Raw genomic sequence first — 13574 nt, 5'->3', positions numbered from 1 at the left:
GGGGAAAAAAGTCCTGGGTTTAAATGCTCTATCAAGAATTCTTTTCTATTTTCTACGTTTGTTTTTTATTAAATGCATTGTTCAAAATATATATATATATATAAAACCCCCTAGAAATTGGAGCTATGGAAGTTTTTTTCACATTGCTATTTGAACCAGCTGCAAAGATTTAGATCGCACTAGCTCTTATTTTACGCATGTCCTTTGCAACAAGAAAACCATGGAATGCCCTTAAAAAAGACTTAAAATATAAACCAGATGTGTTATCTTCCTTCCCTTTGCTATTGTAGTACCAAGTCAAGCAATTAATTCCTTAGTCTTGTACAGGTCTTCATGCATCTAAAGTGAACATTAAATTTTATTTTTATAAAATCTAATTCTCATAAACATTTTAGGTTAGAGAACTTTAAAAAATTAGAACTATTTATTTCATGAAAACCATTTCCATAAGGACCCTCAAGTTATTCTCATAAAAATTCCCCCCACGTTCTCTTTCTTGTCCCCAGGAAACTTTTATAGAAGCAGGTCTCTCCCAGCACCTCCTCGTACCTGCCACGGGAGAGGTCGGTGCAGGAGAAGGACCTATCCCAGAAGCCAGCTCTACACAAGTGTTAGGAATGTGAACGAAACAGGGACGGATTCTCAGCTTAAATGGTGACTGGATGTGAGTTCAACACTATGGGGCAGCGCAAATCAGCGCAAAAGCAGAAGTGACCTATGGCGGTGTCTCTGGATGCGCTGTCCCCTATGGCGGGGTCTCTGGATACGCTGTCTTCCAAACACTCTGTGGGACCATTTCCATGCTGCCAGACTTTCCACTTTAAATATCCAGTCAGCATTGGTTTATACATCTTCCTGTTATGGTTGTTGTTTTTATATGAATAATTTCTTATAAAAATACAAGAAAAGTTATAAAAGTTACTATAACTCTCTATGAATATAAGAATATTCTAGTAATCGAAAGGGCAGGATGTCAGCCAAGGGAAGGGCTAGACGCTCTATTTCCAGGTTCTACTCGCTGTGCGTTCATGCTTTTGTCTGAGAATCTGGAAGGACTCCTGGGAGCCCTTCACTTCTGCAATGGACATCCAGACTCTGATGCTGAAGCTTCCCTAGATAAAGCCACAGCACTGTGAGAAAAATCCCTGGGAAGACGTTACTTTCCACCCAGATGAAGTCCTAAATGGATGGGCGTGACCTCTGGGGTGTGTGTGTGTGTGTGTGTGTGTGTGTATGTGTGTGTGTACACCCTCGTATGCCACCACTTTACCTAAGCAGAGAAGGCTGGCATACAGCGACGCCCACGCAGCCCTCCATTCTCTCACATTCTGGGCAGTGTTTAACTTACAGTTGGTGTCTGATAACAGGTCACACGTGGCGACACTGCAGACTGATCTGGGATGTGCATACCTGCTGCCAAGCTTGAATCGCAGTGTTTAGGGAATGGACCGCATGCTGTCCAAAGCTGACGAGCACAGAGTCCACGATCACGGTGCCGTCCAGCAGCCTGTGCTCTCCGTCGCTGGAGAGTGCCATCTGCCCAGAGATGCCGAAGGGCTTCACCACACTTTGCATTGTGACATTTCTGCACTCCAGAAGTTTGCAGTCCACCTGAGATGAGAACTGGATCTCCTGGCAGACGGAGTCACTGTTCCACTGGCGAAGATACAGGTTTGGTTCCTTGAAGGAAATGACCATGTACTCTAGTTCAGACGGCACGCTTTTATCGGAAATGAAGGGCTGTAGGTGCTGTGGTGGAGCTTTTAAGAAAACAGGACAAAGAGCAATCAGGATATGCCAAACCTTCAAGGGAACAAATGAGGTGACTTTTAAATGAATCACTTTGGTCTTGAATTTTGTGCTTGGTATTCACAAATTTAAACAATTGATTTGAAGATGTTAAAAACTTTGAATTACCATTTGACACTTGCAAATACATTGTTTTGTTCAATCAACTCTTTCTCTCTCTCTTTTTTTTTTTTTTTTTTTTTTTTTTGGTTTTTCGAGACAGGGTTTCTCTGTATGTTTTGGAGGCTGTCGGTCCAGCCCAGCCTCGAACTCACAGAGATCCGCTTGCTTCTGCCTCCCGAGTGCTGGAATTAAAGGCATGCGCCACCACCGCCCGGCTGAGAACATTTTTGATCACAGAGACGACAGTCACCCGAATCTGTAAGCAGCGAAGACACGACTCGGGAAAAGACGGTTGAGCTCTGTTCCTGCTGAGAAGGCAAGGCGCTCAACAGCAGCTATGCCCACAGTTTCAGTCTCCCCGCTTTCCCATGACATGAAGGTTGAAAACCCAAAATCTAACTCAAACTGTATTAACCAGAAAAGCACTGACACTGAACACAACGTGTGGGAAATAACTATCCAAGTAACGCTGGGAATTTATAGGCGCCTACTTTTGCCAAGTGGGAAAAACTTATTCATATTCTTTTTAAATGTGTAAAAATGTGAGTCTTGTAATTTAAGGAGGATGTGCCCATCTATTACAGAATAGGCACCTTGAACTCAGGGGATAAACACCAGGTACTGTTGGGATCTATTTCCCACTAATGTAGAATACAGACTAAAACATGTCTTTCTTTAAAAAAATATAATTTCAATAACAATAAAATCGGCAGTTAAAAAAAAACTTCCTTGAAAGTCCTCTTAGGAAACATGTCAAAACATGCAGCTATCGCCGGGCGGTGGTGGCGCACGCCTTTAATCCCAGCACTCGGGAGGCAGAGGCAGGTGGATCTCTGTGAGTTCGAGGCCGGGCTGGTCCGACAGCCTCCAAAACAATACAGAGAAACCCTGTCTCGAAAAACCAAAAAAAAAAAAAAAAAAAAAAAAACCAAAAACCAAAACAAAACAAAAAAAACCATGCAACTATAATGCATGGCGAGGAGTAGGGGCTACTCCTGCTGCACCAGATCAGCTTTAGAGTAGTCTTGCTGCTGCCCAGGCCTGGTGCAGGAAAGGTAAGGCACTGTGTGGGGGACACTTAGTACCATGGTGCTACCGAGTAGGTGTTCTCTCGGTGCTGAAGTCACACATACCTGTGCCAAGCTGGTCCAGATGGTGACAAAGACGCAACTCCAGGTGAGCGAACTGGAAGGACATGCAAAGAGACGGGACAAACCAGGGGGTGAAACACGAGTCGACTCTGGTGCAAGCGGCCAGGGCTGTTGGGGTCACCAGTGGCTCGCAGGTACTTTGAGAGCCAGATTCACTGGCAGAGCTGTGGGAACAAAAACAGCTCAGCAACCGCCATTCCCTGATATTGCAGAAGCACGATGTCTTCCTAAAAGGCCTTTATAGCCTGGGCTGAAAATCCTACAGTCATATATTAATCATCAAGTATCATGTGTTACTCACACACAAGAGTTCTTTTTAAATTCAGTTTACGTTGCAATACTCTTTGCAGAAAACTTTTCAAACTATTCTTCGGCCTCCATGCACGTTGACTTAGACCAAATCCAATTTTTTCCTATACTCACTTCACAAAACTTATGGACAGATTGGTGTCATACGGGTGTAGAGAGAACACAATTCTGACCACGGCTCTGCTGTTTAAAAACCTCAAACTTCCTGTATCAGCACAAATGTCTCATCATCAACTTCTCCATACCACCCACACCTGCATTCTGTGAATCAGTCTATAGTCCTAACCCACACCTGCATTCTGTGAATCAGTCTATACTCCTAACCCACACCTGCATTCTGTGAATCAGTCTATACTCCTAACCCACACCTGCATTCTGTGAATCAGTCTATACTCCTAACCCACACCTGCATTCTGTGAATCAGTCTATAGTCCTAACCCACACCTGCATTCTGTGAATCAGTCTATACTCCTAACCCACACCTGCATTCTGTGAATCAGTCTATACTCCTAACCCACACCTGCATTCTGTGAATCAGTCTATACTCCTTACTAAAGACCCACTGAATACTGCATTACGTGGCATAAAGTCATGACCATGTGCTAAGAAAGTGGCCCTGTGGCCAATCACACTACAGAATCCTCTCTTCACTTGCTTATCCTATAAAATTATGTGGTCTGGTTAAAATGAAGGGTGCAGTGACCCAGTGTCAGAAGAGTTAAGTCCTTGGCCTTCAAAGAACTCACACCCACTGGTGACACGTTTGCACACATTTTCATGCAACCAACGTTAGGCGCCATATGTAATGAGCCTTCTTCTCACCAGCTGCCTGGGTCTGGGTCTCGCTGCTGCCTCAGCCCCCAAATAACACATGAGACACTAGATTAATTATGAAGCTGTTGGCCGTTTGCTGTGGTTTCTTAATGGCTAGCTCTGACTTAATTATTAACCCACAATTACTAATATATATATATATTATATAATAAGGTCTTATTTTCTGAGGATGCAGCCTCATGTGTCCTCTCTTCCCGGGATCACATGGCGACTCTCTATTCTTGACTACATTTCCCAGAATCCTCCTTGGCTCCTAGTCCCACCTATCTTGCTTCCCTATTGGCCAGCAGTGCTTTATTCATCAACCAGTCAGATAAACATATACACAGACGGACTTCCCCCATCAAACTCACACCCAACTGGTGACACATTGGCACACATTACACAACAGAACCATCTCCTGGGGGAGGGAGTGGACACAGATAGGGAGAGCACTCAGAATGACGGCATGGATGTGTGGGACGCTCTGAGGTGTGTGTGTGCCTTTTGAAAGTGGTTATGAAAAGTCTGGTGAGGACTAAGCTGTCTTAACTGCAGTTTCCACTTACGTGGAAGGCTAACAGTTTGACACCGACTACGAACAAAATACAAACTCCAGCACGCCATAACTGAACAGACACTGTGCACAAAAATGAAGCTATGATTTGTTTAAGATAAAGCTGCCCAGGCTGGAACTCCCGGTCCTCCTGCCGGTGTCCATTACTGTGCCCGACATGAGGAATTCTTGGGGTATCTCTAAGTGGGAATACTGGGTCAAGCAACTTCCTACGAACTTGTGTGTGAGGTTTCAAATGACATTTCATCGCCAGGATTAAAAATGTTTACCTGTAGGAGGAGTGGTCTATTAGTTGTCCCTGCTCTTAACATACCACAGAAAGGAAGCTATAGGAAACAGGCGGAATAGAAAAGTAAGACCTCGAAATCCACACTGTTTATTTTTAACACTGTCTTCATGACCAGAGTGTTTACAGGGCTTTGATGTTGCTTACTTCCAACAGGCTGGGAAAACAGCTCCTATAAGTAATAGCTCTGGAGTCAGGCAGAGCCCATGGTCCAGCACTGTGCCGAATACCTTGAAGTTCAGTGGTAAATGCAGACGTTTAGAAAACAGCCCAGAGAACACACAGCAGGGATCTTACAGGCTTGTCTCTCCAGGGTAGCAAAAGGGTTACTATAGAAGCTTGCAAATGCTTAAATAAGGGGGAATTCAGAATGTCAGATGTCAGCTGACCCCATCTTAATGGCACTGTGGGTGCCACATATAGTATCTACAAATTCATTCATATAAACTCTCTTGGAGTGAACTCCTACAAGTGGCTCATCTACCAACAATAATCTGTCTTACCAATGAAGCCCTGGGTTGGTCTCTGCATCTCCATGTGTTAATATGCTTTTATAATATGACAAACCGATTAGGCAGAGTGGACAGGGTGAGATTAGCTAGTTTGAAAATCATGCAGTTCGAGTAGTAATTCATAAGTTACTTTGACCTGGTTTAGTCTTAGGTGTGAAAACAGTAATTACATTTACTTCTTGAGTATCAGATGAGATACTGTATACAAACTACAATAAATGGTAGCATTTAATGGTAGAACTGCCCCTCCCCAGGCAAAACAAAGCATAAACAGACCACGTATCTCACATTTATCCTTGGACTCTGGGTCCCACACTGGCATAGGCCCCTGTGGGCATCATTTCCTGCCTCCACCCTGCTCTGTCTATCCTGGAAGAGCACTGAATGGATAGGGACACACGAGGGGCTCTGCCCTCGGCACCACACGCTCTCTACTCCCTACAGGTGTTATGTTTCAAAGGTCTGGACACAAACCTAACATTACCAACGCTATCTTCTTTGGAACCCGGTAAACACATCTAAAACAGGAAGGGTTTGCTGGAGATATGACAGGCATATTTACTGGTTTAGTGTATGTGTGTGTGCATGTGTGCATGCATGCTTGTGTGTGTGTACGTGCGTGTGCTCGCACGTGCGTGCATGTGTGCCGTCAGCTCAGAGCTTTCAGCGAGAACTGGTGAACACTGACTGCCCTGGAATGTGCATGGGAGAAGGATTACATGGCAAAAGGCAAATTCCTGGTGAGATCAATCGTCAGCAGAAAGGAATCAGCAAAAGGTTTCGAAAGGACGCGTCCATCCCGGGGAGAGAAGGAAAGAGACAGGGTTAGATGCGGCCGAGAGAGGGAAGGTTTTCTTCTGTAAACCCTGGATAACGACACTGTGACTAGGAATGGGTGACAAGTAGTTTCAAATGTGAAGAGTAATATTTGAAAGGCGCATCAAATTCTCAGGGTTGCGGACCTTCTCAAAGCCAACCCCCCACTGGTGGCCAGGGTCTTCCAGCTTCACTCACTGACGGCCCAGGTCTTAAATCACTGAGAGGGTTATGGTAAGAAAATCTCCAGTCGTAAGACTGCTGGAGTTTGGTTCACATTTAGATCCCATGTGACAGAGATATCAGTACTAACCACACAAGCATCTATTTACACATGCAAGTTTTTGTTGTTTCGGTGCTTGAAAGAGAACCTAGGGCCTTGTACATGCCAGGCACACTCTGCCACAGAACTACAGCCCAGCTCTTGTACATGCCATGCACACTCCACCACAGAACTACGGCCCAGCTCTTGTACATGCCATGTACACTCCACCACAGAACTACAGCTCAGCCCTTGCATGGAATGCTGACACATTTTCCATTTTCAAAGGATTGATGTTTTCCTTCTAGAAATTGCATAAAATGTATTCATATTCTTTTTTGGAAAATGTTTTAATGGTGATTTATTTTTTCCCTGTCCTTTTTATTGCTTGTTTTGCTTAGCACTTCAAAAAAAAAAAACACAACAACAACAACACCCAAGTAAAAATTGGAACTCAGCGTTCAACTGCCAAAGAAAGAGTAACAGCAGGCCATCCACTTAGGACTTCAATGAAATTGCTAAGTGATAACTGGAGCAGGACAGACATGGCTTTGCAGATAGATGACCTTACATTCTAAACTTCATTCACTCGGGGCCTTCCAAACTCACTGAGTCACGGCATCGCGTTTTGGGTTGAAGTACATAGAGGCATCAAGAGTTCTCAGGCAATCGGACACTTTCCAAATGGGATATGGGCAAGTGGCAGGCTCGCACTGAGTGGCTGTGCTACACTTATTTTGGACAGTGACACTTGAATTATCCCTGGTTCCATCCAGCAAAATGCGTAGGGGACAAGCGGGAAAAGTGTGCTGGAAAGTTAAGTGTTCAACAAGTGACTTTTATTCTTTTGCTGTGAAAACTTGTATGGGAAACCCCCATTCCCCCCCCAAAAAAACCCAAAAACCAAAAACCAACCAACCAAACAAACAAACATACCTAAGCAAAGGAAAGTGACTGGAGGTGTATGGACCTGGTGTGCAGCCTCTGAGCCGTAAAACTTGGAAACAGAATAGAACCAGGCACCCCGAGTTTGCTCAGAGGTACTCGGTGGTCCATGTCACCAGTTAAGAATGCTTGGGTGGGTGGTGGGAAACATCTATTGTCCCTTTCCAGAATCCAAGCAGAGAGCAACAGACATGTGTCACCCCCCAAACTGCCGCCAGCTGTTTCAACGTGACCTCACAAACGTGGAACAGGGATGCTCTGAACACACCCAAAATCACGATTATGTTTAGAAAGAAATGCACAGAAGTCAAGCGGGAACTTTTGTTGTAATTTTTTTTCATTTTAAGGTAATCTTAACACTATTAAATCCACAAACATGTTAATTTAATTACCCAACCCTAATTATTAATGGTGCACATTGCAAAAATACAAATATCTGTTCTTCCCATATATCACGCCCATTCATCATGGTTTTGGAAATGGGGATAGGGTCCCCTTAACCTACAAGTCAGCAGGTGTTTTTCTATAGTTAACCTTAGGAAAATTAATGCAAAAATTAACTCACAAGAAAAGATCTTCAAAACTCCATTTTGCTAAAGTCTCTACACTAAAATGTAGAAATACTGAGCTACACAAACACTGAAAAGCTGAAAGTTCCTTAATTTTTGATTCCTGGTACAACTACCATGATACAGGGTGTAACGAAGAGAGAATGGAATAGACACAGCCAAGGCAGATGAAAGACCTCAGGAACGCAACCTCTCTGACCACACACTGCACCTCACCATGCAGTCCTCAGCGAGAAGGGCTTTCTGCTTAAGCTGCAGTGACATTTCTGACCGTGGAAGATTTTACGGTTCCTCCAGTGCATTTGGGAGACTGTCTCAAAGAAGCCTGCAGCTTTCCTGCCGATCCCGCCCTCTCCTGGGAGAGCTGCAGCCCCTTTCCACCATTCTTAAGAGCCGGGCGTTGGTGGCGCACGCCTTTAATCCCAGCACTTGGGAGGCAGAGGCAGGTGGATCTCTGTGAGTTCGAGACCAGCCTGGACTACCAAGTGAGTTCCAGGACAGCCTCCAAAGCCACAGAGAAACCCTGTCTCGAAAAACCAAAAAAAAAAAAAAAAAAAAAAAGAAAGAAAGAAAGAAAGAAAGAAAGAAAGAAAGAAAGAAAGAAAGAAAGAAAGAAAGAGCCTTCTGCTGCCACAGCCAGCGCTGGTACCGCCAGATCCACAGTCGCCACCACTGGGACCGCCTGAGTGTCCTCCACCAACGCTGTCCCCACAAGGAGACCCTAATTTGACTGCAGTCGTCCGCTGCTACAACTTCAAACATCGCTATGGTTTCCGCCCCCACCATGGCGACCTTCCTTCACTGAGACCGCCATGTATATCCTCCCCCTGCCCCGCGTTTCTGCCACCTTCGTTTCCAGACGCTGCCTGGCCACCGCAGCACCCTCCCCCTGCTACTACAACCAGTTAATTTTACCCGGCATGCCCACCACCACAGCCTCCTCTACTGCTGTAGCGAGGGCCGCCGCCACAGTCTCCGCCATGGCCTCTGAAACCATCGCGTCCTCCACCATCGCCTCCACAGCCACCTGCGCTGCCACCACCGCTGCCGTCACGGCCTCCTCTCCCACTGAACGCTCCCATGGCCGCCTCCGTGGTCTTTTGTGCTCCAGCAGACTACATCTCTGGGTTAGGAGGGACCATTTCCACTTCCCAAATGCGTTTCACCAAAAGTTACAAATCAGCAGGTCCCCTTTCCCTTCTGCTCCTCTTCCGTAACTCCCACCGATTCAACCTCGCCACGCTTTTCGACGCAGCCTCTCAGACTATTCTCTTGGGTATCCGAACCTAACAGCGTGGGCAAGCATTTTCTCCGCGCTCAGCGGGCCCTGCGGAACCCTCTTCAGCACGCGGCTGTCTTTGGATCCACTGCGCGCCTCGCATCCTCACGTGACGGAGCACACATTGCTGCCTCCGCCTCGGCAACACGCGTGCAGGTCACCGCACCGCGGCTCCTGCGGCACTCCGTGTGAGGGCCTCTCAGTGTCAGTCTGTAGCTGTGCCCTGTCCAGAGTGTCCTCAGCGCAGAGCGTCTCCTCCCCTGCTCTGCTTCCTTTGGCTCACCGCCTCCATTTGGAGACCAGAATTAACTGCCTTTCCCAACGCGAGTTCGATATTAGTAGTGATTTATTATGTTGGATCTTACACCAGTTATAATTAAGTCTCATTAATACCAGTTTGTACTTGAAAAGGTATTCATCCCAAACAATTCAAAATAAGATTAACTGCAAAATATTAGGTAATGTGAAAATCCCCTGGCAAGGGCCAAAGGTCTGTGATTGCAATGCCGACAGCTGGATGGAAAAGAGCCTGTGTCTGACTGGCTGAACGCATCCCTATCCTCTGAGGATGTCGCACTTTGGCAGTGCCAAAGTCACTGCAACGGAATTTCTATGAAAGCTTTGGAGGCAGAGGGACTGACCTTGCCCAGAGAGCTTTCTATGGTGAAAATGCATTATTCCACAATTAAATCAAGAAATCTTCTAACTTGATACTGTTAATGAAACAGCTGTAAACGAGTAGCGAGCTGTCCCCAGCGCATTCTCGGAAGTCTCCTGCTTTGTGATGAGATCACCTCCACCCTGACAAAGCCATCTTCCTCTGGAGGCTCGGTGCTCTTTTACTTGTGGTAAAATCAAGACCTTACTTCTCACATATACTTTCACTGACAATATGTTACTAGGTGATATGGTGCAAGGTAATTATTATTTTTATCATTGGATTTTTGAGACAGGGTTTCTCTGTGGCTTTGGAGGTTGTCCTGGAACTCGCTCTGCAGACCAGGCTGGCCTCGAACTCACAGAGATCTGTCTGCCTCTGCCTCCTGAGTGCTGGGATTAAAGGCGTGCGCCACCACCGCCCAGCCAAATAAGGTAATTATTTTTAAAGAGACTAGATAACCTGGAAATAGAATACAAAAAGTTAAAAAAAAAGCATTACTATTATGAAACATACAATGTAGTCAATGGAAGAGATTGTGAGGCTACAGACCAGAATGCTAACCAGAGCTACTTCAGTGTAATTGCTTCAACAAGCACAGATTATTGACAGCAATAAATACTCTGAGAAGAAAGATCATTTGCCACTATTTACAACATGAGTAGAGAGCAGCACGACACGACGTGCTGTGTTGTGCGGAATCAAAGTCACACACAGAAAACAAAACAACACTGGATCTGAGAAGCACTGGAGCGGGATGTCTCCCTTCCATTTGCGGCTGGCTGTTATCCAGGAAGAAAAGGGAGGGGCCTGGCGAGCACTAAGGCAGCAAGCACCAAGGCTAACCCATGAGGAGGACCAGAAGGAAGACCCCGGAAGGACAGAACGGCAGCGGCTCACTGCACACGCGGTGGGGACTCACTGTGCACATGGCGGGGACTCACTGTGCACACGGCGGGGACTCAGTGTGCACACGGCGGGGACTCACTGCGCGCACACGCGCGCACACACACACACACACACGGCGGGGACTCACTGCACACACACACACACACACACACACACACGGCAGGGACTCACTGCACACACGGCGGGGACTCACTGCGCGCACACACACGGCGGGGACTCACTGCACACGCGGCGGGGACTCACTGTGCACAGGCGGGGACTCACTGCGCGCGCACACACACGGCGGGGACTCACTGCACACACACACACACACACACACACACACACGGCAGGGACTCACTGCACACACACACACACACGCACACACACACACGGCAGGGACTCACTGCACACACGGTGGGGACTCACTGCTCACACACACACACACACGGCAGGGACTCACTGCACACACGGCGGGGACTCACTGCACGACTCACTGCACACACACAGGGCGGGGACTCACTGCGCACACGGCCCAGGGAAGGGTCCCTTGGTTGAGGCTCACATTCTCTTTCTCACCTTTCATGAACGCCCTTTTAGCAGGGCATGTAAGCCAGGAGACATGCCGAATAGCCCCCTGGAGTCATTTTTCTCCAGGTTACGTCTATAAATACACCAAGTAGGCAAATACTAGGAATGGGCACAATCTGGAATTACAGTGTGGACCAGGAAGCTCTGGAGACAAGAGTCAAGGTCTCTGGAGCTTACAGCTTCTGGGCCAACGCGAGTTCATGGCTGTGGACATCAGCTATTTGACCTCGGTTGGTCAAATTTTCCTGGTGTCTGCAGGTTGACCTCTTAAAGTTTTTTAAAAAAAATCTAAAGATGAATAAATATATTTTCAAAGTTTGACTTTCCATGTAGACAATACATTTATGTGATCTTCCTGTATCATACGGATTTCTACATGCAGAGCTCATGAGGCTATCTTCTCTGTATTTTTGGGTCCAGGATGATGGATTGCTCTGTTTGGCTGACTTTGTTTTCACTTTACATTAGGTAACAGGTTCTCAGACTGCATTATGAGTGAAGCCCAGACTGTCAAACAGCACAACCGAGCTTTTCTTTGTTTTCTGTCTCTAATTCGGGCATGTGCCTACTAGCTGTCCACGCTACGTCTGGGTAAGGAGGCCTGGAGGACAGGTGATGGCTGCCTCTCTCAGCTGCCTCTGTGAGAGTTACCTCTGGTCGTCTGTTGCACTCTGACTGCTGTTCAGGACGATTCTCCACAGGTCTGACGACACCAGCTTCTTCTGGTCACTCACAAGACTGATGTCTGGCAACTGCAGGTCACAGACTTTGCTTTCGGACAGGCTGAATTCTCGAAAGGCAACAAAAACCTTCTGGAGTTCATCCCAGTACTCCAAACTACAAGGGACCTAGAGGAAAAGGAAGAGAAAGTAGAAGTTATAAATGAGAAACCCTGGGGCTGGAGCTCTAGCAGGGGACTCAGTCTCAATCTCCATCACCAATACGGCAGCTCACACTGTCTGTAACCCGACCCATCACCAATACGGCAGCTCACACTGTCTGTAACCCGACCCATCACCAATACGGCAGCTCACACTGTCTGTAGCCCGACCCCAGGAGATGGGAACCCTTTTTTTTTTTTACCTTTGAGGGTACATATACATGATACATATGTGCACATGCAGGCAAAACAATAGTGTGCATAAAATAAATAAAATGTAAAAATAATAAAAATAAAACTATGCTTTGTACTCACTGAAATGCAAATTAAACCCTAAGAGAAGTTATGACCTCATGATGTGGTAAGAAGATAAAGATTCAAAAGAATGCTGGAGGATACCCCTTTTCAGTTACATTAACCTTGTTTACTCTAGAAGACTCATTAAAAAGCTACTCAACTCAGGGACCCCAGACTGACAGCTGGGAAACCAGCACAGGTCAGAACCAGGCCCCCTGAGCGTGGGAGTCAGTTAGGAGGTCTGGGCAATCTAGGACATTGGGAGCCCATTCCCCATGGAGGGATACTCTCTCAGCCTAGACACACTGGGGAGGGTCTAGGCCCTGCCCTAAATGACATGACAGACTTTGATGATCCCCCAAGGAAGGCCTCACCCTCCCTGGGGAGCAAAGGGAGATGGGATGGGAGGTTGGAGGGGGGGGAAGGGAGGATGGGAGAGAGGGAACTGGGATTGATATGTAAAATAGATTGTTTCTAATTCACATAAAAAACCTTTAAAAAGGAAAAAAGTCACTCAATAGTAAAAACACCCACAGTTTTCTATATAACAGAAAAATAATGGAGAACAAACTCTATACATATTTTTCTAAAACTGCAGCACTCAGAAGCTACGACCCAAGTTAAAACAGAAGCAGATTAAAGGAGAGAACAGCTAAGCAGTGGGCGGCGAGTACGGATGAAGGAAGGGGACACTCGCAGACGCGCAGTGGGGAGATGGAAGATGGGAGAGTGAGGGGGAAACCAAACGAGACCCCACATCGCTGCTCACACAGACGCAAATACAGTAAACCAGTAAAGACCACAGGGGAACGAGTAAGGGAAAAGAGAGC

At 46.4% G+C, this 13574-nt stretch overlaps 1 protein-coding gene across 3 annotated transcripts in view; it reads right to left on the bottom strand.

Annotated features, from left to right (window-relative positions):
• The window catches only part of Vps13b (vacuolar protein sorting 13 homolog B), a 431910-nt gene that overhangs the window by 80216 nt on the left and 338120 nt on the right, over positions 1-13574 (bottom strand). For all 3 annotated transcript variants that reach the window (XM_040730365.1, XM_040730363.1, XM_040730364.1), the window contains exons 39-41: positions 12219-12415; positions 3045-3226; positions 1411-1760 (exon numbers count right to left, since the gene is read on the bottom strand). In XM_040730365.1, the coding sequence (XP_040586299.1) occupies positions 1411-1760; positions 3045-3226; positions 12219-12415 (729 nt within the window). The remainder of the gene's footprint in view (positions 1-1410; positions 1761-3044; positions 3227-12218; positions 12416-13574) is intronic.

The sequence above is a fragment of the Mesocricetus auratus genome, unplaced genomic scaffold (assembly GCF_017639785.1).
Source record: "Mesocricetus auratus isolate SY011 unplaced genomic scaffold, BCM_Maur_2.0 Super-Scaffold_100023, whole genome shotgun sequence".
In the NCBI taxonomy this organism is placed as follows: domain Eukaryota; kingdom Metazoa; phylum Chordata; class Mammalia; order Rodentia; family Cricetidae; genus Mesocricetus; species Mesocricetus auratus.
The sequence above is the reverse complement of the archived record's forward strand: the minus strand, read 5'-3'. Positions and strand labels throughout refer to the sequence as shown.